This window comes from Notolepis coatsorum (assembly GCF_963971535.1).
Source record: "Notolepis coatsorum genome assembly, chromosome: 2".
Taxonomy (NCBI): Eukaryota; Metazoa; Chordata; class Actinopteri; order Aulopiformes; family Paralepididae; genus Notolepis; species Notolepis coatsorum.
The window spans coordinates 66,462,080-66,487,838 of record NC_140166.1 but is presented as its reverse complement, the minus strand read 5'-3'; the positions used below and the strand labels follow the sequence as shown (position 1 = coordinate 66,487,838).

The 25,759-nt window shown below is 41.4% G+C and overlaps 1 protein-coding gene across 1 annotated transcript in view; it reads left to right on the top strand.

Annotated features, from left to right (window-relative positions):
• The window catches only part of tpcn2 (two pore segment channel 2), an 84,175-nt gene that overhangs the window by 47,223 nt on the left and 11,193 nt on the right, over positions 1–25,759 (top strand). The window contains exons 8-21 of the mRNA XM_084308205.1: positions 366–431; positions 1,848–1,912; positions 3,936–4,027; positions 6,699–6,780; positions 9,445–9,534; positions 11,744–11,863; positions 12,239–12,298; positions 12,542–12,670; positions 13,877–13,926; positions 14,455–14,554; positions 20,599–20,670; positions 22,175–22,245; positions 23,482–23,578; positions 24,938–25,020. Coding sequence (XP_084164331.1) covers positions 366–431; positions 1,848–1,912; positions 3,936–4,027; positions 6,699–6,780; positions 9,445–9,534; positions 11,744–11,863; positions 12,239–12,298; positions 12,542–12,670; positions 13,877–13,926; positions 14,455–14,554; positions 20,599–20,670; positions 22,175–22,245; positions 23,482–23,578; positions 24,938–25,020 — 1,177 coding nt within the window. The remainder of the gene's footprint in view (positions 1–365; positions 432–1,847; positions 1,913–3,935; positions 4,028–6,698; positions 6,781–9,444; positions 9,535–11,743; positions 11,864–12,238; positions 12,299–12,541; positions 12,671–13,876; positions 13,927–14,454; positions 14,555–20,598; positions 20,671–22,174; positions 22,246–23,481; positions 23,579–24,937; positions 25,021–25,759) is intronic.

Here is a 25,759-nt window from a genome sequence, read left to right as displayed (position 1 = left end):
CGGCTTTATAACCAGTATACTGTACCTCATATATATATATACATACTGCTGAATGGTACTACGGCTTTATAACCAGTATACTGTACCTCATATATATATATATATATATATATATATACATACTGCTAAATGGTACTACGGCTTTATAACCAGTATACTGTACCTCATATATATATATACACTGCCAAATGGTACTACAGCTTTATAACCAGTATACTGTACCTCTATATATATATATATATACACATACTGCTAAATGGTACCACAGTTTTAGAAGCAGTAAACCTCAGCTATCTATACGTTCTGCTATATGCAATTTGCATGACTGTTAAATTATTTTAACCCTTTGTTCTGTCCGGCCACAGTGATGATGCCTGCATACTCTCAGAACAGAGCTTACTCCCTCTTCTTCATCATCTTCAGTATTGTTGGTAAGCAATGCTTGTGATATATCCCACTTACTGTTTACAGTACATAACAGCTTGAGGCTAGTCACTGGGTAATGTTTGATATTCTCTTACAAAGGTGATTGCTGACATGGAATATGTTTACGAGTAAGATTGTAGAATATGTTATACTCTGAGTTTTCTTTGTTTTGTTTTTTTAAGGATAATGAAGATTGAACAGCAGGTAGCATGTCTTGTTTCTATATGTATATGCTTACAGGGTCTCAAAGTGTCTTGTTTCTATATGTATATGCTTACAGGGTCTCAAAGTGTCTTGTTTCTATATGCATAGGCTTACAGGGTCTTGAAGTGAACCATTTTACAGCTACAAAACAGCCTCAGCTAAGTTACTGGTTAAAACACAAAGTGCCAGTAAAGCGTACTGGTTACATATTAATGAACCAATGCTGTAGAGTTTTAGTCAAAGTGACTTTTAACAAGTCTGTCTGATTTGTCACAAACTGGGACTCTTTGCAGGCCAGCTAAAATTCAATTGCATCAGTTTTGCTCAATGGCACATCAACAGTGGGTATTGAGGGTGGTGGGGAGACTGTCTGGGGACCTCTCTGGCCCTCAGACCACCGCTGCCCCTTTTATACCACCTCAGTGGGCATATGGAACCTTCTAAATGCCACTGCATGTCCTCCATTGACACTAACATGCCAAGCATAATGCTAACAAAAAAAAAAAAAAAAAAAAAAATCTGCTTCCAATATATCTCAACATCCAAAACACTGGTGTAAGTGATGTTTAGATGAGTTTGTGACGAATTATAGACATTTTTATTATAGTCCTTTTTATTATAGACTGTTTTATTATAGACCTTTTTTATTATCAACCTTTTTATTATAGACCTTTTTATTATAGACTGTTTTACTATAGATCGTTTTATTATAAACCTTTTTATTATAGTCCTTTTTATTATAGACCTTTTTATTATCAACCTGTTTTATTATAGACCTTTTTATTATATACTGTTTTATTATAAACCTTTTTTATTATATATCTTTTTATTATTTACCTTTTTATTTTAGTCCTTTTTATTATCAAAGTTTTTATTATATACCTTTTTATTATCAACCTTTTTATTATAGACCGTTTTATTATATACCTTTTTATTATTTACCTTTTTATTATAGTCCTTTTTATTATAGTCCTTTTTATTATCAACCTTTTTATTATAGACTGTTTTATTATATACCTTTTTATTATTTACCTTTTTATTATAGTCCTTTTTATTATAGTCCTTTTTATTATAGTCCTTTTTATTATCAACCTTTTTATGATCAACCTTTTTATTATAGACTGTTTTATTATATACCTTTTTATTATAAACCTTTTTTATTATTGACCTTTTTATTATAGACCTTTAGTGTCTGACTCCCCTTTGTTTTCTTCCAGGAACGTATTTCTTGATGAACTTACTGACCGCCATCATCTACAACCAATTCAGAGGATACCTGCTGGTACGTTCAGAACATGTTGACACACACAGTTCAGAGGACACCTGCTGGTACGTTCAGAACATGTTGACACACACAGTTCAGAGGACACCTGCTGGTACGTTCAGAACATGTTGACACACACAGTTCAGAGGACACCTGCTGGTACGTTCAGAACATGTTGACACAAACAGTTCAGAGGATACCTGCTGGTACGTTCAGAACATGTTGACACAAACAGTTCAGAGGACACCTGCTGGTACAGAACATGTTGACACAACCAGTTCAGAGGACACCTGCTGGTACCTTCAGAACATGTTGACACAACCAGTTCAGAGGACACCTGCTGGTACGTTCAGAACATGTTGACACAAACAGTTCAGAGGATACCTGCTGGTACGTTCAGAACACGTTGACACAAACAGTTCAGAGGATACCTGCTGGTACGTTCAGAACACATTGACACAACCAGTTCAGAGGATACCTGCTGGTACGTTCAGAACACGTTGACACAAACAGTTCAGAGGACACCTGCTGGTACAGAACATGTTGACACAACCAGTTCAGAGGACACCTGCTGGTACCTTCAGAACATGTTGACACAAACAGTTCAGAGGACACCTGCTGGTACAGAACATGTTGACACAACCAGTTCAGAGGACACCTGCTGGTACCTTCAGAACATGTTGACACAACCAGTTCAGAGGACACCTGCTGGTACGTTCAGAACATGTTGACACAAACAGTTCAGAGGATACCTGCTGGTACGTTCAGAACACGTTGACACAAACAGTTCAGAGGATACCTGCTGGTACGTTCAGAACACGTTGACACAACCAGTTCAGAGGATACCTGCTGGTACGTTCAGAACACGTTGACACAACCAGTTCAGAGGATACCTGCTGGTACGTTCAGAACATGTTGACACAAACAGTTCAGAGGATACCTGCTGGTATGTTCAGAACATGTTGACACAAACAGTTCAGAGGACACCTGCTGGTACCTTCAGAACATGTTGACACAAACAGTTGAATCCAGGAATCCAGTTGGAGAAGTCGTATTCTTGTGCCCCCGTAACAAGTTAGCAGAGTTATAATGCTAAGCAGGAAAGTGTTGCATCAAGTTCAAGGCCATATCATTTTTAATTTTTAATATTAAAAAAAAATCTTTTCAGGAAGAGCACTAAGAGCAAATATTTCCGAATTTTAACCACTTATCTTCCCGTTTGTTTGATAGTAAATCCCTTTTTATGACAAAAAAAAAACCGCAGAAATCTGCATTTATTTCATATTTATACAAGTTTTCAACCCCATATTGCAGCGTGGAAAACATGCACCAAGTCCTTGTGAAAAAGAGTCTGTCTTTATATTTACAAATGAATGACTAATTCGGTCAGAAATAGCTGAGACGCTAATGTTAGTAAGCACTGCTTATTGATTATTATATCCGCGGGGTTACAGTACACGTTCTCCCGGTAGATTCTGAAGACACACCGCTGTCTGCTGAAGCACCATGGCTCTTCCGCACATTAGTGAGATCAGAGCAGCGCGAGGGGGCGGCACCTCGGCATCAGGAGGACTCTCCCCCCTCCTTCCTCTCCGTGTCACAGCTGCTGGGCTGAACACCTCCAATGCATGCGTGATCGCTCTCAAACTGACCCAATTTCATGACATAATCATCAACACAGCCATCTGTCTGTCTCTCTCTCTGTCTCTCTGTCTCTCTCCCTCTCTCTGTCTCTGTCTGTCTCTCTCCCTCTCTCTCTGTCTGTCTCTGTCTGTCTCTCTCCCTCTCTCTCTGTCTCTGTCTGTCTCTCTCCCTCTCTCTCTGTCTGTCTCTGTCTGTCGGTCTGTCTCCCTCTCTCTCTGTATATCTGTCTCTGTCTGTCTGTCTCTCTCCCTCTCTCTCTGTATACCCATCTTGTCTGTCTCCCTTCCTCTCTGTATCTGTGTGTGTGCGTGTGTGTGTGTGTGTGTGTGTGTGCGTGCGTGTGTGTGTGTGTGTGCGTGTGTTGTGTCTCTATGTCTCTATCCATCCTGTGGTCCAGATGTCGGTCCAGACCTCCATCATCAGAAGGAGGCTGGGCATCAGAGCAGCGTTCCAGGTCCTGACCTGCCAGGGATCCAGCCAGGCCACTGAGTAAGTAAGACTCCTTCACTCTAGTGTCCCCGACATAGCAAGCATCCAGAAGGAGCAGTAAAGAGCAAGTAGACAGTCCCCATACATAGCCTGAGAAGAAGAAGATTAAAATAAAAGGTAGTCTACGGGGGCGGCTGTGTGGCGCAGCGGACATTGTGCTTGTCACCAACGCAAGAGACTCCGGTATCGAATCCCAGTCTCAGCATTGCCTTCGGCTTGGGCCGGCCGTCGTACTGGCTCATTTGGCAGAGTCAGCGGGTGGAAGTCGATGGGTGGGGATTGGACGTTGTGGACAGCGACCCCTACAGGTCGGTTGGGGGACGCCTGCACAGCAGAGACAGGAAGTGGCGGGGGTAGTGTGAGCCTCCCACGCGTTACAACTTGCCAATGAGAGTCCGCGCTGTCAGGTGAAAAGATGTGACAGGCTGCCTCCTCGTGTACCGGAGGGGACACGTGATGCAAGGCTTCTATCCTCCCTACAACCGGCCAGTGGGGGGGCATAGTCGAGCAACGTTCAAGACAGGGGAGGGGAGAATTGGATACACGAAATTGGGATGGGAGAAAAATAGAAAATAAGGAGAAAAAGTGGATCAAAAAAATTAAATAAAAGGTAGTCTACAATGAGGAAGTACACGCATACCGACGAGACTAGCCTCCCCTGACACATCAAATATATGGAATGTAGCTGTTAGGAAGTAATTGTATGCATCCTATGGCCACATTTTTTACATTGTGTTCACAGTACAAACATTACCTTAAATGGGCATAAGGCCTGATTCCTATGAGGGGTGGAAGTAACAAAAATTGATAAATGAATGTGAGTGTAACCGATTAAATTAATGTGTACCCGATTAAAATGCAATCAAATCAAATAGTCACTTGATGCATTAGCAAACGATTTAATTAATTCAGAACCAAACTGAATAAAACATCATCAATAAAAAGGAAATAACAATCAAACACATAATTTAAATAAACTAGACTGGTTTTTATCTAATCACCTGGAAATTCAATTCAGTGCACCGCAATTCCATTCGCCACCACTTTCGCCGCTTTCATACATTTTTGTTACTTCCACCCCTCATAGTGGGCGGGGGTAATTTGATTGACACATGGAGCACAAACCGCTAACGAACCGCTCAACAACGAAAGTGTCCTCGATGTGATGAAAGTGGTGGCGAATGGAATTGCGGTGCACTGAATTGAATTTCAAGGTGATTAGACACATTATTTAAATGATGTGTTTTATTGTTATTTAATTTTATTGATGATGTTTTATTCAGTTTGGTTCTGAATTAATTAAATCATTTGCTAATTCATCAAGTGACTATTTGATTTGATTGCATTTTAATCGGTTACACATTCACTTATCAATTTTTGTTATTTCCACCCCTCGTATGATTCTGCCTGCCAGTCATTGATCCATGATCCATGCACCAGCAGGATGACAACAGCAGAGCTGCTTGGACCAATCGCCATGTATACATTGACTTTAGGGGACGTCACCAATCAGCATCTGCATAATATACATGAATATGCATCTATAGTAGGGCTGTCCCCGACTAAGGATTTGGATAGTCGACTTTGATTGGCCTAAATTTGCCGATAGTCGACTATTAGTCGACTATGAAAAAAAGAAATTTGAAAAAAAAAAATATCGTTTTTTTTTGTATCATTCCATTTGGGCTGTGGGGGGTGCTTAATGTCTGAAGGAGTCGACTGAAGGCTTCTTGTCCTCTGCAAAAGCATGCAATTGGTCCACTGATGGATACATCTTGATATTTGTCTAGTCTAGTGTGTTCATTAGATGGGTGAAATCCTCTCTCAGTGCCTCTGTGCCTGTTTTCTTAGGCAGTTAGCCTCTGGTATGCGCGCCATTAGCGTTAGCCACGCTTCTAGGCCTCTTTTCTTTTGGAAAGAATGATAAAAAATTTAAAAATATATATATTTTTTAATTGCATTCGACTAAGAGGTTGGCAGTCAACTACGGCTCCTTTCGATCGATTAGTCGACTATTCTACTAATACGGGTCAGCCCTAATCTACAGTAATACCACTCTTTGTCTGGAGTTATAAGGAACTGCCATCTTCTTGCTCACTCTCTTTGCCTCACTCTCTTGTCCTGTCTCCTAGCTGCTCCTGCTCCCTCTCCTCTCCTCCACCCCCTCCTCTCTCCCCTTCTCTCTTCTCCTTTCCCGCTCTTTCCCTCTCCCCCTCTTCTCTATTTCTCTCCTCGTTCACCCTTTATCCCCTCTCTTTCTCTTTATCCAATCGTGTAACAATTGTACCAACTGGATCGATCCATGCTGTGTGATAAACGATCGTACTGAACTTATAGAATTGTCTCCTTTATATGTCTGATCAATATTAATCTTTCTTATGAATAATTAATAAGATTCCTTGCCTCTCGGGACCACAAAGTGAATTCCATATTGATTTACATCCTTACAGTAGCTCTCCGTTGAGCTAGCTTAGCTTGCGTGTTCCACACACACACACACACACACACACACACACACACACACACACACACACACACACACACACACACACACACACACACACACACACGAATGCACTATAGACGTGGGCATGGACATGTATTATTGCATGCACTGTAGACATGAATTATCCTTGAAAGCTACAGATAATTTGTCTCGTCTTCCTGACAGAAAGGATGTGCGTGTGGATGTGGTGCTGCAGGTGATGTCCAGAGTTCAGATGAAGTCGTACTACAGAATGGCTATCATCCAGGTAGGAACTTGCTGTGCAACACATTAAAGGCCAAGTCAAGTCAAGAGTTTTATTTGTCACGGCATACAAGCATACAGTGAAATGCGGGGGGTCATGCCTGCAGCGGATGTGCAATAATACAAGTAATAAGAATAGGAATGAGAATAAGACATTTGTGCAATAATACAAGTAATAAGAATAAGACATAACAGGTATAATGTACATACATTTTACAAAAAGCATGGTAAGACATGCTAAGGTCCTGCGATAGTGCAATACAATGTTAGCTACGGATGAGGCACTGGGTCTTATGTACACTACTATACAATTGTGCACAATCAGAGATTGCAGTATACGGTGCCCCCTGTGTTGAAATACTGCATGTCACGCCCACTACTGACTTCAGTACTTTGGTAGTCATTTCCAGCGGTGTAAAAAGTACCCAGAAATTAATATTATACTTAAGTGAAAGTATGGATACCGTCTCAAAATCTAATCAATAAAAGTCAGTGTATCTGGCTAAAAACACACTTGAGTAAAAGTTAAAAAAAAAAGTTTCTACTTATAAATGTACATAAGTACTAAAAAGTAAAAGTAAAACGTTTTTTTCTGACTGTCTATTCTTTTGATAGCACATCTGAACAGGTCCTGCATTATTATTATATTATTATTATTATTATTATTATTATTATTATTATTATAATTATTATTATTATAATCAAAGTGTGATAGTGTTTAATCAAAGATCCCCGCTTTCTAGTCTTGCACAAGGACCAATCAGCATGGGTATAGGCGGGTTAATTTTCCATTGATGGGATTAGATTGGCTGTTTTTAATATAGTGCGGCCGCAGAGAAACAGAGAAACAGAGAAACAAATATACTAATTAAAATGGTTGGACCTGCGAGATTTGTACTTTGTAGGTCTGCATTTTAAATGTAAGGAGTAAAAAGTATGTTTTTTTTCCCTCTGAAAATGTAATTGAGTAAAAGTACAAGTATACAAACCTAATAATACTCAAGTACAAATCCCCAAAAACATTACATTAGTATTGTAACAAAGTACAATTACTCAAGTACTTTACACCCCTGATCATTTCTGAGCATTCGATACAAGAACTGACTATGTAACTGCTAAACATGAGGTTCACATCACATTTGCAGGCATTATTGTCCTTCCCGTCTTGCACGTCATCAACTTCACAGAATATGCCAGTCTGCAGGCCTTGGGGGTGGGTGTTGGCAGGGTGTTGGAGGGGTGGGTGTTGGAGGGGTGGGCGGTGTTATATTCAGTTTATATGCACAGTTTATAATTGTGAAGAGATGCACCGGTGAAATCACAAGTTCTAGGTGGTAGCAGACTGTGCATTCCCTTATTAACTATTTAATATATTCTGTATCTCTATCTATCTATCTATCTATCTATCTATCTATCTATCTATCTATCTATCTATCTATCTATCTATCTATCTATCTATCTATCTATCTATCTATCTATCTATCTATCTATCTATCTATCTATCTATCTATCTATCTATCTATCTATCTATCTATCTATCTATCTATCTACACCAAAGAGTTATAATACTGTATCTATCTGCACCAACAAGTTAATAGTATCTATGCACCAAAGAGTTCTAATATATACTGTATCTATTTTCCTATACCATTTATATATATACTGTATCTATCTGCACCAAAGAGTTCTAATATTGTATATATCTGCTCTTTAGAGTTATAATGTAATATATGTCTTTCTGCACCAAATAGTTCTAATATCTATCTATCTGCACCAAAGAGTTCTAATATCTATCTATCTGCAGCAAAGAGTTCTAATATATATATATATATTAAGGCTGTCAATCTATTAAAATATTCATCTGATTAATAATCGCATGATTGTCCATAGTTAATTGTGTTAATAGCAAATGAATCGCATATTTGGTATCTGTTCTAAATCTACCTTAAATGGATATTTTTCAAGTTTTAATACTCTTATCAACATGAGAGTCAACAAACGCTTGCTTTATGCAGCCATTTAACACAAAAGGATGACCCTCATGCATTGCAAAAGAGTGATGCACAAAATAACTTAAAAGAAAATAATAATTTGAAACAATGAATAAAGTGTGCGTGAAATAATAGGGAAAGAAAACGTTAGGAACTTGTTACATTCACCCACACTGAGGACTCACCCCCTCTCTCTCTCTCACACACACACTCTCCCAGCTCTCTTCCTCTTGCCCCTTCCTCATCTCCTCACCCCCCCCCCCCCCTCTCTCTCTCTCTCTCTCTCTCTCTCTCTCTCCTCTCTCTCTCTCTCTCCCCCCTCTCTCTCTCTCTCTCTCTCTCTCTCTCTCTCTCTCTCTCTCTCTCTCTCTCTCTCTCTCTCTCTCTCTCTCTCTCTCTCTCTCTCTCTCTCTCTCTCTCTCTCTCTCTCTCTCTCTCTCTCTCTCTCTCACACACACACACAATTTGAGTCAGAAACAAACATAGTATCAATGAGAGTATCAATAATACACCTGAGTGAAGTCTAGTAAAAAAAAAAAAAAAAAATTAAATTTTTGTTAATGGTGTTGTGTTGTAGTAGCGTTAAAATAATTGTGCGTGTATAATTGTATATATATCTGCACTATAGAGCTCTAATATGTGTCTCTGCGCGTCTCTTTTTAAACCACAACATGCAGGAAGTGGAGCAGTACTCAGGTGTTGGTGTCTTGCAGCGAGAGGCCTTCAGGAAGCTGTTTGCTCAGCTCGAAAAAGACCGTGTCAAAGAGGTATGGCATCGCACAGTGGTCCCCACCATGGGGTCCAGGCACACCCAATGGTCCAGGCACACCCAATGGTCCAGGAACACCCAATGGTCCAGGAACACCCAATGGTCCAGGGAGGGTTCTAGGCGGGGATCTACTAACTGTCCACAGAGAGGGTTCTAGTGGTTATATCTACTAACTGTCCACAGGGAGGGTTCTAGTGGTTATATCTACTAACTGTCCCCAGGAAGGGTTCTATAATCTAGTGGGTACAGTGTCTACTAGCTGTCCCCAGGAAAGTTAGTGTCACCATCTCTAGAAGTTAGTCCAGTGAGAGAATATACTGTATATGAATGACTATCATGTGTCACTGTCTTCCCTATTATCTCCTCAAATAGAGTATAGACAGCTATGGACTTACTGTAGTCATATCTAACCATTCTCAAATGGGGGTCTTTTTTGTCTATCTTTTATTTATTGGAACTGTATTTAAAGATGCTGTAAGTGGTATTTCTTTGTTAAAATAAGTGTTAAGTAGCTCTACATTCCAACAGCCATCACTGGGTGTCTGGTGAGTAACATGGGCCTCCCAGTCCCTCCGCTCTGCAGTAAACACAAAATACAATGGACCTCATTCACCAACATTGTCTTACGTTTTCTCTTACGACAACCTCCTTGGAAGTTCGTAAGAGAAAGCCTACAACAGTTACCCCCGGATTCATCAACGCGTGGAGAGGTTGTCTTAACTTGCCAAATGATCGCAGCTGCGGACGCCTGAATGATCGTACGTCACTCATTCACAAACTGGGGAGCGCGTTCTCGCAGACCCAGTTGAGGCAGGTGGGCAGGAGCGCCAAACAAGACGGTATAAATATGGAATATTAATACAGTCTATTCCACTATAGCTATAGTGTGCTGTATGATGACAATGCGCTGCGTACAGTACACCAGCGGTGCCATGCTTATTCTCTGACACCCTTGTTTGAGTATTACTGAAGTGATGTGTTTAGTTATTGAGATAAATTGTAAACTGTATCTAATAGTGACAAAATCAAGGAAGTCAAATTCATGTTTATTCATCCTACATCCCTGCAATTAATCACTGTCGGACTTGGACAAGCACGTCTGTTGTCCGGGCAAGATGAGCAGTGGCATGTTTATCCACTGGCTCTTACAATGTATACAATAAGCGATCTCCAAAATTTTTATAAAACCAACAATAAATAATAACAATATTTATCTGATTTATTTAGTTATTTATTCACCGTCATTTGCAGTGTTTGTGTAGTGCTATTATTTATTTTCCGACATCACAAAGGACAAAACATTTTCTTAACTTTTGTCTTAAGTCTGTGGGTGAATGAGACCCATCGTCTGGTATCCCTTCCCACTTTATCCAACCAGGAGAGAGAACCCTAGATATTTTCAAGAAATCATGCCAAGCCAAATTAGCTTACTGTAATTGGCAGATTATTATACTTGTTTCAAGCTCATTATTTGCTTAAAAGTAGTTTTTATTTCTTATTTATTTCTTACAATATGTTTTGGGAACAGAAAGTGTAGTTTGTGTTTACTGCAGAGTGGAGGGACTGGGAGACCCATGTTACTGACCAGACACTCTGTATCAGTGATGGCTGTCGGACTGTAGAGCTAATAGCTTATATAAGAAAATAAATACAACTTAGAGCACCTTTAACTAAGTTAAATCCCTTGAAATCAAGGATGTCTTTTGTGAGGGAGACCTGACCAAGACAGCAGCATAACAGTTAGAGGCAAGACAACACTGATTACAAGAGAAACATACAACATGGAGAGTAATGAATTATTATTATTATTATTATTATTATTATTATTATTATTATTATTATTATTATTATTATTATTATTATTATTATTATTATTATTATTATTATTATTATTATATTATTATTATTATTATTATTATTATTATTATTATTATTATTATTAGTATTATTAGTATTATTATTATTATTATTATTATTGGAACAGCCTGCTAAAGGACTTGGAACTGAAGGAGTTTGAATCACTTGTAAGCACAATGGTGAATGCGTAATATTGCTAATGGTCTCTGTTCTTAGGTATTTATAATGTTTTTAGGATTGTGATGTGTCTCCCGTGTGTGTGTGTGTGTGTGTGTGTGTGCGTGTGCGCGCGCGCACGTGTGTGTGTGTGTGTGTGTGTGTGTGTGTGTGTGTGTGTGTGTGTGTTCCAGCACCCTGCCATGCCCCAGTATGAGTCTCCAGTGCTGCAGAGCCTCCAGAGGATCTTCTCTCATTTATGGGTCACTGTAGTAGGAAACGCTGTGGCTCTGGCCCACGTCATGTGCATCTGTGTGAGTCTGCTCTTTTCAAACACACACATACAAGCGTGCCAGTTTTGCTCTGGTAAAAGTCCTCCATTCAAATTCTACTTAAGCTTACGGTCTTATCCAGAGAGAGAGATAAGAAGATGGATACCAGTTTCCTCTCTGTGCGTTCAGTAGAAAGCTATCTGGCTGCATGTTAGCCTAGCTTAGCACAATGAATGGAAGCGGACAGTGCCGGTTAGCCTTCGGGAGAGGTGTTAGTTGCACAATGCCTAGGGGGCTACCCGTCACTGTGTGTCTCCGTGAAGAGCGTACAGACACTTATATATATACGTGGACACACAGAGACACACCGCTAATACGTTGGCCGACAATTCCTCATCCTTCCTCTGGGTGTTTCAGACCATCCTGATATTAAACTCCGAGACGTCCACCGCACGGAGAGACGACTACTATATGGAGGTTAGCAACCTTTCGTTTTTTTTTCCTGATCTACTTGCTTTTATTGTCGGTCTTTGTTTATCAGTGAACGCTAATACACTGTTGTGCTTTTATATTACATTACATCACAATTTATTTGATAAGAAAAACGTATACACTGGGGAAATATAGAGGCCAACAAATCCTTTAAATGTATCCAAATTTTCTAAACTTAACAAACCTGGCCTTGAATGTAAATATTTGACGTTGTTCTCTTTCTCTCAGTTGATCAACTGTATCTTCGTCCTCTACTACCTGTTGGAGATGGGTCTGAAGATCTTAGCGTTTGGCTGGAGGGGATACGTCTCCTACACGAACAACATGTTCGACGGCCTCGTCACCATCCTGCTACTGGTAACACTGCTCTACCTCTTAACCACCCTGTTACTGTTAACACTGCTCTACCTCTTAACCACCCTGCTACTGGTAACACTGCTCTACCTCTTAACACCCTGTTACTGGTAACACTGTTCTACCTCTTAACCACCCTGTTACTGGTAACACTGCTCTACCTCTTAACACCCTGTTACTGGTAACACTGTTCTACCTCTTAACCACCCTGTTACTGGTAACACTGCTCTACCTCTTAACACCCTGTTACTGGTAACACTGTTCTACCTCTTAACCATCCTGCTACTGGTAACACTGCTCTACCTCTTAACCACCCTGTTACTGGTAACACTGCTCTACCTCTTAACACCCTGTTACTGGTAACACTGTTCTACCTCTTAACCATCCTGCTACTGGTAACACTGCTCTACCTCTTAACCACCCTGTTACTGGTAACACTGCTCTACCTCTTAACCATCCTGCTACTGGTAACACTGCTCTACCTCTTAACCACCCTGTTACTGGTAACACTGCTCTTAACCACCCTGTTACTGGTAACACTGCTCTACCTCTTAACCACCCTGTTACTGGTAACACTGTTCTACCTCTTAACCACCCTGTTACTGGTAACACTGCTCTTAACCAACACCCTACAGTAGGAGCTTGTGTATCTGAATGGAGGTCACATTAGACGGATATGTTTATTTATTTTTTTAAATATGCATGAAAAAATTATTCCCTTACATTAAAGTTGCTTCAAGATGTTTGGCAGAACATTTGTTTATATATGATGTAATGTGTTTAGAAAAATGCAACAGCCAGGTTTAGTAGCACTTGGGGGGGGGGGAACGAGACATTGATAATAGGATGAACCAGTCAGTTTGAAACTAGAGGTTCAGTTGTACTCGGTCACTGTATTATGTACAGTATAATTAGGAACACATGTAGTCACATATCCCTCTGAGACACACGTTGCCAAATGTCGCCAATGCGATCAGAGCAAGATAAAGAGAAAAATTGTATGAATAAAAAATCAAATCAATGCCTCAATTATTTTCTTGAAACATCTAGATAATGATGATGCCTTCTTCAAACAATGTCTGAAAAGCTACTGATGAGTCTAATGCTATTCCATAGTAACTGTTACTCTCGAGCCTGAAAGTGTTTAGCATCATGAGTAGATTTGTATATTGTTATTTCTGGGTTGTCATATATATATTTCTCCATTAGATTTTCCAGATTGCCATATTTGCCACATACAGATTGCCACATCCTCATTGGTGAGTTTCAGATGAATTAATTTATTTTCATTACAAGTGAATGCTTTCACAGCAAGCAGCAAGATATAATCTTGACCACTCTACACCTGGTTGACACTGTGCATGTGTGTATGTATGTGTGTATGTGTATGTGTGTGCATGTGTGTATGTATGTGTGTATGTTTATGTGTGTGTGTGTTTATGTGTTTATGTGTGTGTGACGTGTGTGTGTATGTATGTATGTATGTGTTTGTGTGTGTGTGTATGTTTATGTGTGTGTGTGTGTGTATGTTTATGTGTGTGTGACGTGTGTGTGTGTGTATGTATGTATGTATGTGTTTGTGTGTGTGTATGTTTATGTGTGTGTGTATGTTTATGTGTTTGTGTGTGTGTATGTGTTTATGTGTGTGTGACGTGTGTGTCTATATTTATGTGTGTGTATCTGTGTATGTATGTGTGTGTGCGTATGTGTTTATGTGTGTGACGTGTGTGTATGTTTTTATGCGTGTGTGTGTATGGTTTTGCATGTGTGTGTGTGTTGTGTAACAGGAACCCAGCCTCTCGGGGTCTGATGTCTCTCTGGGCGATGATCCGTCTGGTCAACATGCTCATCGTCTTCCGCTTCCTGCGTGTCATCCCTGACATCAAGGTAACTGTCTCCTCCAGTAGTACTGACTCTATTACACCTGTCTCTACTACACCTGACTCTACTACACCTGACTCTATTACACCTGACTCTACTACACCTGACTCTATTACACCTGACTCTATTACACCTGACTCTACTACACCTGACTCTATTACACCTGACTCTACTACACCTGACTCTACTACACCTGACTATTACACCTGACTCTACTACACCTGACTCTATTACACCTGACTCTATTACACCTGACTCTATTACACCTGACTCTACTACACCTGACTCTACTACACCTGACTCTACTACACCTGACTCTATTACACCTGACTCTACTACACCTGACTATTACACCTGTCTCTACTACACCTGACTCTACTACACCTGACTGAGTGACTCTACTACACCTGACTCTACTACACCTGACTCTACTACACCTGTCTCTACTACACCTGACTCTACTACACCTGTCTCTACTACACCTGACTCTATTACACCTGACTCTATTACACCTGACTCTACTACACCTGACTCTATTACACCTGACTCTATTACACCTGACTCTATTACACCTGACTCTACTACACCTGACTCTATTACACCTGACTCTATTACACCTGACTCTATTACATCTGACTCTACTACACCTGACTCTACTACACCTGACTCTACTACACCTGACTCTATTACACCTGACTCTATTACACCTGACTCTATTACACCTGACTCTATTACACCTGACTCTATTACACCTGACTCTACTACACCTGACTCTATTACACCTGACTCTACTACACCTGACTCTATTACACCTGACTCTATTACACCTGACTCTACTACACCTGACTCTATTACACCTGACTCTACTACACCTGACTCTACTACACCTGACTATTACACCTGACTCTACTACACCTGACTCTATTACACCTGACTCTATTACACCTGACTCTATTACACCTGACTCTACTACACCTGACTCTACTACACCTGACTCTACTACACCTGACTCTATTACACCTGACTCTACTACACCTGACTCTACTACACCTGACTGAGTGACTCTACTACACCTGACTCTACTACACCTGACTCTACTACACCTGACTCTACTACACCTGACTCTATTACACCTGACTCTACTACACCTGACTCTACTACACCTGACTGAGTGACTCTACTACACCTGACTCTACTACACCTGACTCTACTACACCTGACTCTACTACACCTGACTCTACTACACCTGTCTCTACTACACCTGACTCTACTACACCTGACTGAGTGACTCTACTACACCTGACTCTACTACACCTGACTCTACTACACCTGTCTCTACTACACCTGACTCTACTACACCTGTCTCTACTACACCTGACTCTATTACACCTGACTCTATTACACCTGACTCTACTACACCTGACTCTATTACACCTGACTCTATTACACCTGACTCTATTACACCTGACTCTACTACACCTGACTCTATTACACCTGACTCTATTACACCTGACTCTATTACATCTGACTCTACTACACCTGACTCTACTACACCTGACTCTACTACACCTGACTCTATTACACCTGACTCTACTACACCTGACTCTACTACACCTGACTCTATTACACCTGACTCTATTACACCTGACTCTACTACACCTGACTCTATTACACCTGACTCTATTACACCTGACTCTACTACACCTGACTCTACTACACCTGACTCTACTACACCTGACTCTATTACATCTGACTCTACTACACCTGACTCTACTACACCTGACTCTACTACACCTGACTCTATTACATCTGACTCTACTACACCTGACTCTACTACACCTGACTATTACACCTGACTCTACTACACCTGACTCTATTACACCTGACTCTATTACACCTGACTCTACTACACCTGACTCTATTACATCTGACTCTACTACACCTGACTCTATTACATCTGACTCTACTACACCTGACTCTACTACACCTGACTATTACACCTGACTCTACTACACCTGACTCTACTACACCTGACTCTATTACACCTGACTCTACTACACCTGACTCTACTACACCTGACTCTATTACATCTGACTCTACTACACCTGACTCTACTACACCTGACTCTATTACACCTGACTCTACTACACCTGACTCTACTACACCTGACTATTACACCTGACTCTACTACACCTGACTCTACTACACCTGACTCTATTACACCTGACTCTATTACACCTGACTCTACTACACCTGACTCTATTACATCTGACTCTACTACACCTGACTCTACTACACCTGACTCTACTACACCTGACTCTATTACACCTGACTCTATTACACCTGACTCTATTACACCTGACTCTACTACACCTGACTCTATTACACCTGACTCTATTACACCTGACTCTACTACACCTGACTCTACTACACCTGACTCTATTACACCTGACTCTATTACACCTGACTCTACTACACCTGACTCTACTACACCTGACTATTACACCTGACTCTATTACACCTGACTCTACTACACCTGACTATTACACCTGACTCTATTACACCTGACTCTACTACACCTGACTCTATTACACCTGACTCTATTACACCTGTCTCTACTACACCTGACTCTATTACACCTGACTCTATTACACCTGACTCTATTACACCTGACTACTACCTGGCTGCGACTGGTTGTATTACCACCTGCTCTAAACCACCTGCTTGTTCTGGACAGGTGTGTCGGAGAGCAACAGGCTGCATCCACGTCCACAGAGAAAAGTCCTGCACACTGTCCTCACTGATATTTCACTTTATTATTAAATACTACATTTCCGTCGTCCAACCTTCATCGGGCATCCTAACGTAGTATTAATCGATTCATCTAAATTAAGATTGTGCCCATGTGGGATTTTTCTCTTTTGATGTGATTACCGTCTACTCTACCGAAATTCACATATTGCTTTTGTTTTGTCCGAGACTGAACAGCAAGAATATAATACTCTAAGGTCAGAGGAATCCCTCATATGGATCTTGCCGTTTGAATCCACATGGGGGCGCTGTTGATACGCTGTACATTTTCTGTTGATGAGCTATTTTGGGCTGCAACGTGGTGACAATCTCAGGCTCTGTGTCTGTCATTTAAATGTATGTTTTTTTCCCCCATCAATTACTACATTTCTCAAAATACCCACCCATAGTTAGTACATAAAAAGAGATAACTGGAGGTTGATGGTTATGTAACAAGCAAGCTCATCCTGATTCACTTAAAACTAAAGAATGACCACACATTATAGGAGAAACAGAATGGCTCAATCACTACAGCAGTTTTGATTGATTGATTGATTGAAAAGTTTATTAACAGATTGCAGAATGGGTACAGTACAGTACAGCTCAATACATACAATTGTTAAGGGGATGCAGACCAGAGAAAGACTTTCGTCTTGTTTACATCAGGGTCCCCCATTTTCAATTCATCATAACATATATGACATACATGACATACAGATAGACAGTACTGCTACATCTATACATTTATGACATATCAGATTTGCAAATACAGTACTGTTTGTGATACAAAAAGTGTCCAGAAAAAGAGTGTATATACATTTGACGTAGAAACTGTACATTGGAGGAGGTTGGGTGGGTGGGGTGGGGTTGGTGGGTGGGGCTGTACATTGGAGGGGGGGGGGGGGGTTGGGGACACTGTACACTGTACATTGGAATACTGACAAAGCCATACTTGGTAATTTACTGTACAACTGGGTTAAGACATTTGTATGGGCCAGTTTCGAATTGCAGTCTCCCGTAGGTGTTCTTTGAGAGTGTTTTTGAAAGTGGGTAGTGATTCACATTCCTTTACAGCTTTGGGTAGGGCGTTCCACATTGATGTGGCATAATTGCGAAACGTGTTTAGTCCCTTGTTTGAGCCGAATCTGGGTTTAACATGATTTGTGGAGCTCCCTCTGGTGTTGTGATCGTGGTATTCACTGACCTTTGGGAAGTATTTTGACATGTACATGGGTACCTTGGTTGCGTAGTGTATCTTGTAGACCAGGCCCATTGCAAGTTGCTGTACTCTGTCGTCTACTCTAAGCCATCCTAGGTTGTCAAAGTGGGCCGGGTGAGGTGGGTTCTAGGAGTCAGGTCAAGCAGTAGTCTGACTAGCTTGTTTTGAGATGTTTGTAATTTGTTTTTTATTGCCTTTGAGGTGCTTTGGTACCATGAGGTGCAAGCATAGTCGTAGTACCCTTGAATGAGTGCTCCTGCCAGAGTCTTCAGGGTATTCTTGTTTACCAGAGAGGAGATCCGGTACAAGAATCGAGTTCGTTGGTTGACTTTTTTTATTACATTGGATGCCATTTTGTCACAGGAAAGATTAGCCTCTAGGATGGAACCTAGGTAGGTAATTTCATCTTTCCTTGTGACAATATTGTCACCCACTGTAACCGAGAAGCCGTCGGTCTTGCTGAGTTTGTTATTTGAACCGAAGAGTATGGACTCTGTTTTGCCCATGTGTAATGATAGTTTGTTGTCGGCGAGCCATATGCAGATTTTGCCTAGTTCCGAGCTGAGGGTTTTTTCAACCTGTAACTTGTTCTTGTCAGAGACCAGCAGGGCTGAGTCGTCCGCAAACAGGAACAAGTTGCAGTCACAAGCTGACGACATGTCATTTGCATAAATTAGGAATAGTAGCGGTCCTAGTATGCTTCCTTGTGGAACACCACAGCTCACTGTGAGGGGGGGGGATAGGGTACCGTTTACCTCCACCATCTGTTCTCTCCCCTCCAGGTAGGATTGTATCCAGCTCACTGATAAACTAGGATGGTGTGGTTTGTCTGCTGCCATCTAGTGGCGGTTTGATGATTTTATACAATCACTACAGCAGTGCAGCCAGGATGGTGTGGCTCATCTGCTGCCATCTAGTGGCGGTTTGGTGATTTTATCTCATACAAGTTCAAGTTTCTTTAATAGTTGTCATACAGAAGTACAGAGTATTTTTATACAAAATGTTTCTTACTGTTACGCTCCAGAGATTGTGCTAGACAAGATAAGTATGAAATAAAATAGTATAGCATGTAAAATAGAAGTAAAAATAGAGGTCACAGTGTTCAGTATAGACATATCATACGTCAGACTCTGTGTGCGCACGCATCACCGCAGCAGAAAGGAACGTAATCCTGGTCAGAACAACGGGGCAGACTACAATATTATTTGCATTTGTTAGCCATGCTAGCGATCTAAATAATCAATCCATGCCAAAGCTAGATATATAAAAGGTGAGAGACTCACTCACAGCCGTGCTGATTTGGCAAAATTACATCCAGACGTTTTCGTTTGAAACAACTTTTAGTCAGGGGAGTGCCATGGTTTCTCCATAGAGCCCCGTTGTATTATTTTAGCGCAGCAGCTCGCGCAGGTCCAAAGCAACTTAGTCACGTGACTCAGTTGTTATTGCTGATTGATTGGCTCGAACACGGTACGTTTGTATACAGAAAACAGGTCTATATAGCAGTGCAGCCAGGATGATGTGGCCCGTCTGCTGCCATCTAGTGGCGGTTTGGTGATTTGATCTCAATCACTACAGCAGTGCAGCCAGGATGATGTGGCCCGTCTGCTGCCATCTAGTGGCGGTTTGGTGATTTGATCTCAATCACTACTACAGCAGTGCAGCCAGGATGATGTGGCCCGTCTGCTGCCATCTAGTGGCGGTTTGGTGATTTGATCTCAATCACTACAGCAGTGCAGCCAGGATGATGTAGCCCGTCTGCTGCCATCTAGTGGCGGTTTGGTGATTTGATCTCAATCACTACAGCAGTGCAGCCAGGATGATGTGGCCCGTCTGCTGCCATCCAGTGGCGGTTTGGTGATTTTATCTCTGTATCAAAGCTGTGTTCCTCCACGTGCAGCTTCTCACCGGTTGCTAAAACCTTGAATCACAGGTGCTCTGGTATTGCTGTAATAAAGAAGTCCATAATGTTATATGTGTCTTGTTTTATGCATCTATTTGTATTCCACATGTCCTCTTCAGTGTGTCTTCCCTCCTCCAGGTCATGGCCCTCGTCGCCAGCACCCTGCTTGATTTGGTGAAGAACCTCAGGGCCTTTGCAGGAGTACTGGTGGTGAGTGACCTCACAGTATACTAGGGCTGACCCCTGTTAGTCGATTAGTCGGTCGAAAGGAGCCGTAGTCGACTAGCCAACCTCTTAGTCGAATCCAAAATAAAAGAGGCCTAGAAGCGTGGCTAACGCTAATGGCACGCATACCAGAGGCCAACTGCCTACGAAAACAGGCACAGAGGCACTGAAAGAGGATTTCACCCATCTAATGAACACACTAGACTAGACAAATATCAAGATGTATCCATCAGTGGACCAATTGCATGCTTTTGCAGAGGACAAGAAGCCTTCAGTCGACTCCTTCAGACATTAAGCACCCCCCACAGCCCAAATGGAATGATACAAAAAAAAATATTGTACTTTTTTCTTTTAAAATTATTATAATTTGTTTTAGTCAACTAATAGTTGACTAACGGCAAATTTTGGCCAATCATAGTCGACCATCCAAATCCTTAGTCGGGGACAGCCCTACAGTATACACATATATAATATAATATAACAGTATAACATAATTAACAAACTACTTAGCTCAATGATCATGAACAATTGTAATAACTTCATATTATATGACAATTTTACAATAATACAGTTATGTCACAACTGACAACATATCACTGATTGTTAACCCTTTCACTACCACACTACACAGAAGGTTAACCTTTCACTACCACACTAACAGACGATAACCGTCTGTAGTGTGGTAGTGAAAGGGCGTTAGCCACGCTTCTAGGCCTCTTCTAGCACTTTTCTAGACACTCAAAGCACTTTACAATGTAGGGTGGAAATTGCCTCCTTCACCACCACTGGTAGCACCCAACATTGGACTACGCAGGCTCAATGGCTGCCATACACTGGCACCCGGCACACATCACACTACACAATGGCTGAACGGCTCAGGAGACAGGGATTGATATCAGCCAATTAAGGGGAAGGAATGATTAGGTGTCCTTGATGTCAGAGACCTGATTGGTAATTTGACCAGGAACGTCGGGGAATCCCTTACGCTTTACGATAGGCGTCCTGGGTTCTTTAACGACCGACTACGGCACTCGCAGCTGTACGGTGTCCCTATCACTGTAACAGGGGCATTGTTACCCGACAAGTCCAGAGGACAGAGTGCCCTCTGCTGGACAACAACACCATACCTAATGATACATGGCAGAACAGAATGATGGTTTGTACTTGGAAGATATGGTTATTCTCTAACCTCCAGAATTAAAGTTTAAGAACGGTATTAAAAAATGTTATCGATAGGATGTCATTGCTTTGAAATTCCTATTCTGGGTGAAAACATTTATAAATCGGACTTCTTTGTCAAGGTCAATGGTCAAACATATAATCTGAGAAGTGAATGAATGAATCATTGCATTTATATATAACTTTTCGACACGCAAAGAAAAGTGTCAGAATTTGCTGTATAAAAAGCGTAATTAATATAATTTGCAGTTGCCTCCCTGTTATCCGTCTAGTCAGATGTATGTGTTGGTTGTCTTACTGTTCTCTGTAGGTGGTTTATTATATATTTGCCGTGTTTGGAATCTGGCTGTTTGAGGGAGCCATCACACCACAGAAGATGAGGTATAGTAATGCCTAGATTACTAGATCTATCCTATATAGATCTCTCTTCTCTTCTCTTCTCTTCTCTTCTCTTCTCTTCTCTTCTCTTCTCTTCTCTTCTCTTCTCTTTCTCTTCTCTTCTCTTCTCGTCTCGTCTCGTCTCTTCTCATATCTTCTCTTATCTTGTCTTCTCTTCTTGTGTCTTCTCTTATCTTGTCTTGTCTTCGTGTGTCTTCTCTTATCTTGTCTTGTCTTCTCTTATCTTGTATTCTCCTCTCCTCCTCTCCTCTCCTCTCCTCTCCTCTCCCCTCCCCTCCCCTCCCCTCCCCTCCTCTCTTCTCTTTTCTTGTCTTCTCTTCTTGTGTCTTCTCTTATCTTGTCTTGTCTTCTCTTATCTTGTATTCTCTTCTCTTGTCTTCTCTTCTTGTGTCTTCTCTTATCTTGTCTTGTCTTCTCTTATCTTGTCTTGTCTTCTCTTCTTGTGTCTTGTATTCTCTTCTATTGTCTTCTCTTCTCTTCTCTTGTCTTCTCTTCTCTTTTCTTCTCATGTCTCCTATTCTCTTCTCTTCTTGTGTCTTCTCTTCTCTTCTCTTGTCTTATCGTGTCTTCTCTTCTCTTCTCTTGTCTTATCGTGTCTTCTCTTCTCTTATCTTGTCTTATCGTGTCTTCTCTTCTCTTCTCTTGTCTTCTCTTATCTTGTATTCTCTTATCTCCTCTTCTCTTGTCTTCTCGTGTATTCTCTTATCTCCTCTTCTCTCCTCTTCTCGTATCTCCTCTTCTCTCCTCTTCTCTTGTCTTCTCGTGTATTCTCGTATCTCCTCTTCTCTTGTCTCCTAGTGTATTCTCTTCTCTCCTCTTCTCGTGTCTTCTCGTATTTCGTCTCCTCTCTTATCTTCTCTAGTCTTCTTCTCTCTTATCTTGTCTTCTCTTCTCTCTTATCTTCTCTTCTCTAGTCTTCTCTTCTCTTGTCTTGTCTCCTCTCCTCTTCTCTCCATACCTGGTTATACACTGTACACGTGTGACCGTGTGTATCTGTATGTGTGCGTGTGCATGGGTGTCCGTGTGTACATGTGCGTGTATATGTGTGATTGTGCATGGGTGTCTGTGTGGATGGGTGTCCGTGTGTACATGTGCGTGTGTGCGTGTGCATGGGTGTCTGCGTGTACATGTGCGTGTGATTGTGCATGGGTGTCCATGTGGATGGGTGTCCGTGTGTACATGTGCGTGTGTGTGTGCGTGTGCATGTGTTCTCTACAGTGTGATCACCAACTCCAGCCGTGCAGAGAACGTCAGTGCGGCGTGTGGCACCTATGAACAGCTGGACTACTGGCCCAACAACTTCGACGACTTTGCTGTGAGTAACACCAGTCAAAGGTTTCATTTCGTGCCTTAGCCACTGTGGAGGAATTTAGCCGGATCAATGAATGTAGTTAGTAGGGGTGGGAATCGCCAGAGACCTCACAATACGATACTATCTTGCGTCACGATACGATAGTATCGCGATACTAAATATATCGCGATACGCTGAGTATATAAAAAAATATTGTTTTATCAAATTTTGTTTATTACCTTTTTTCAACTGCAACGTAAAACTTTGTCAACATGTTTTATCTAATAAAATAAAGTTCAGTCTGTTCATCTCACTTCAATAATTTTTATTGCAGAACATGGTGTTTTCTCAAGCAGACAGATGTAAACACTGTAATCTGTGTTGCATGTACCTGACAAACTGAACTGTGTGTGTGTGTGTGTGTGTGTGTTGTGTGTGTGTGTGTGTGTGTGTGTGTGTGTGTGTGTGTGTGTGTGTGTGTGTGTGTGTGTGTGTGTGTGTGTGTGTGTGTGTGTGTGTGGACTACTGTACTATTACAGGTATTGAAATTAACAATGCAACTTCCTTATACATTTTTATTTTTTTTAAATGATTAAATATCGATACTTGGCGTCCCTGTATCGATACAGTATCGCCACGCAAAGTATCGCGATACTACTACGTATCGATTTTTTCCCCCCCACCCCTAGTAGTTAGTCAAATATAGACTTAGTTAACACAGGTTTATTTAGCTCAAACAGAGTATCAAAATACAAATAGGTCAAGAGTTATGCTGGATGACTCCAGGAGAGACACGGGCCTAGTCTCCCCCCAAAGAGCTCCTGAATCAAGTAAAACGTAGGTCTGTACAGTAGAGAAAGGGATTGTGGGTAGGTTGGACCAGTGCAATCCATTCTTTGTGGATCTAGCCCTGTGTGTTTTCCCCCAAGCCTCACAGCACATGTGTTGTTGTTGGTGTACATTGACTTCATGATGCCGTAGGTTTTCCCTCCAATGCCACTTTCTAATAGCTTGTACAGCAGACCCTCGTGCCAGATTGAGTCCAATGCTTTTTGGAAGTCAACGAAACAGGAGTATAATTTGCTTTTGTTTTATCCTCTCTCTCTCTCTCTCTCTCTCTCTCTCTCTCTCTCTCTCTCTCTCTCTCTCTCTCTCTCTCTCTCTCTCTCTCTCTCTCTCTCTCTCTCTCTCTCTCTCTCTCTCTCTCTCTCTCTCTCTCTCTCTCTCTATCTCTATCTCTCTCTGTATCTGTATCTCTCTCTGTTTCTTTCTGTCTCTCTCTGTCTCTCTCTCTGTCTCTCTCTCTCTCTCTCTCTCTCTCTCTCTCTCTCTCTCTCTCTCTCTCTCTCTCTCTCTCTCTCTCTCTCTCTCTCTCTATCTCAGGCATCCATCATGCTGCTCTACAACATCATGGTGGTCAATAACTGGCATGTCTTCACTGAAGCGTACACCAGATACACAACAGAGTAAGAACCCGTCATGTCTATGGTCTACATGTATTAGTGGGCGGGGCTAAGGAGTTCAAGTGTGCCAATTCCACCAACCACCTTCGTAGTCACGTGTGCTTTCTGCCAGCCCAAGTTGGTACTGGCATTGCTAAGGTCATGTAGGGCCAACACCAATAGTCTGTTGCTAGGTTAGGGCCTGCGTCCACCTATCTCACAAAAACGCTGGCAGTGCGCCGGTAGTGCGCCGGTAGTGCCTTGTAGATGACAGAAAGAAATCTACAGCCATCTTTTTATCGTTTTTTCCTGCCGCGGTTTTGCACATATTATAGCATATTTTAATACACTTTATTGTATATTAATTATATATATAGTTATTGCCTGACACCACAGTTCGCCCTTTGCTTTTTATTAGCTTTTTAGTAGTGTATTCGTGTAGTTATTATTATTAGTGTATTTGTGTTTTGTTGCGAATCTCAATGGCCCGTCTCTTGTGGGTAGACAGCCAAGACAGGCAGGCAACTCCGGTGTCAGGTTACAAACAGAGTGGTAGATATGAATGGCTGTGATTGGTTGTCTGAAAATGAGCTCAGCGCATCGCTCTGAAAGTTCAGAAACTTTCGGCCGCACAAAAAAGCTGAAAAAAGAAGCCGACTGCAGCGCATTTCCTATAGGCGGCGCATGCGGCCGCATACGCTCTCTCCCCATTGTGATACATTGAAAAAAGACATGTGCGGTCATAAATATGAGGCAGGTGGAC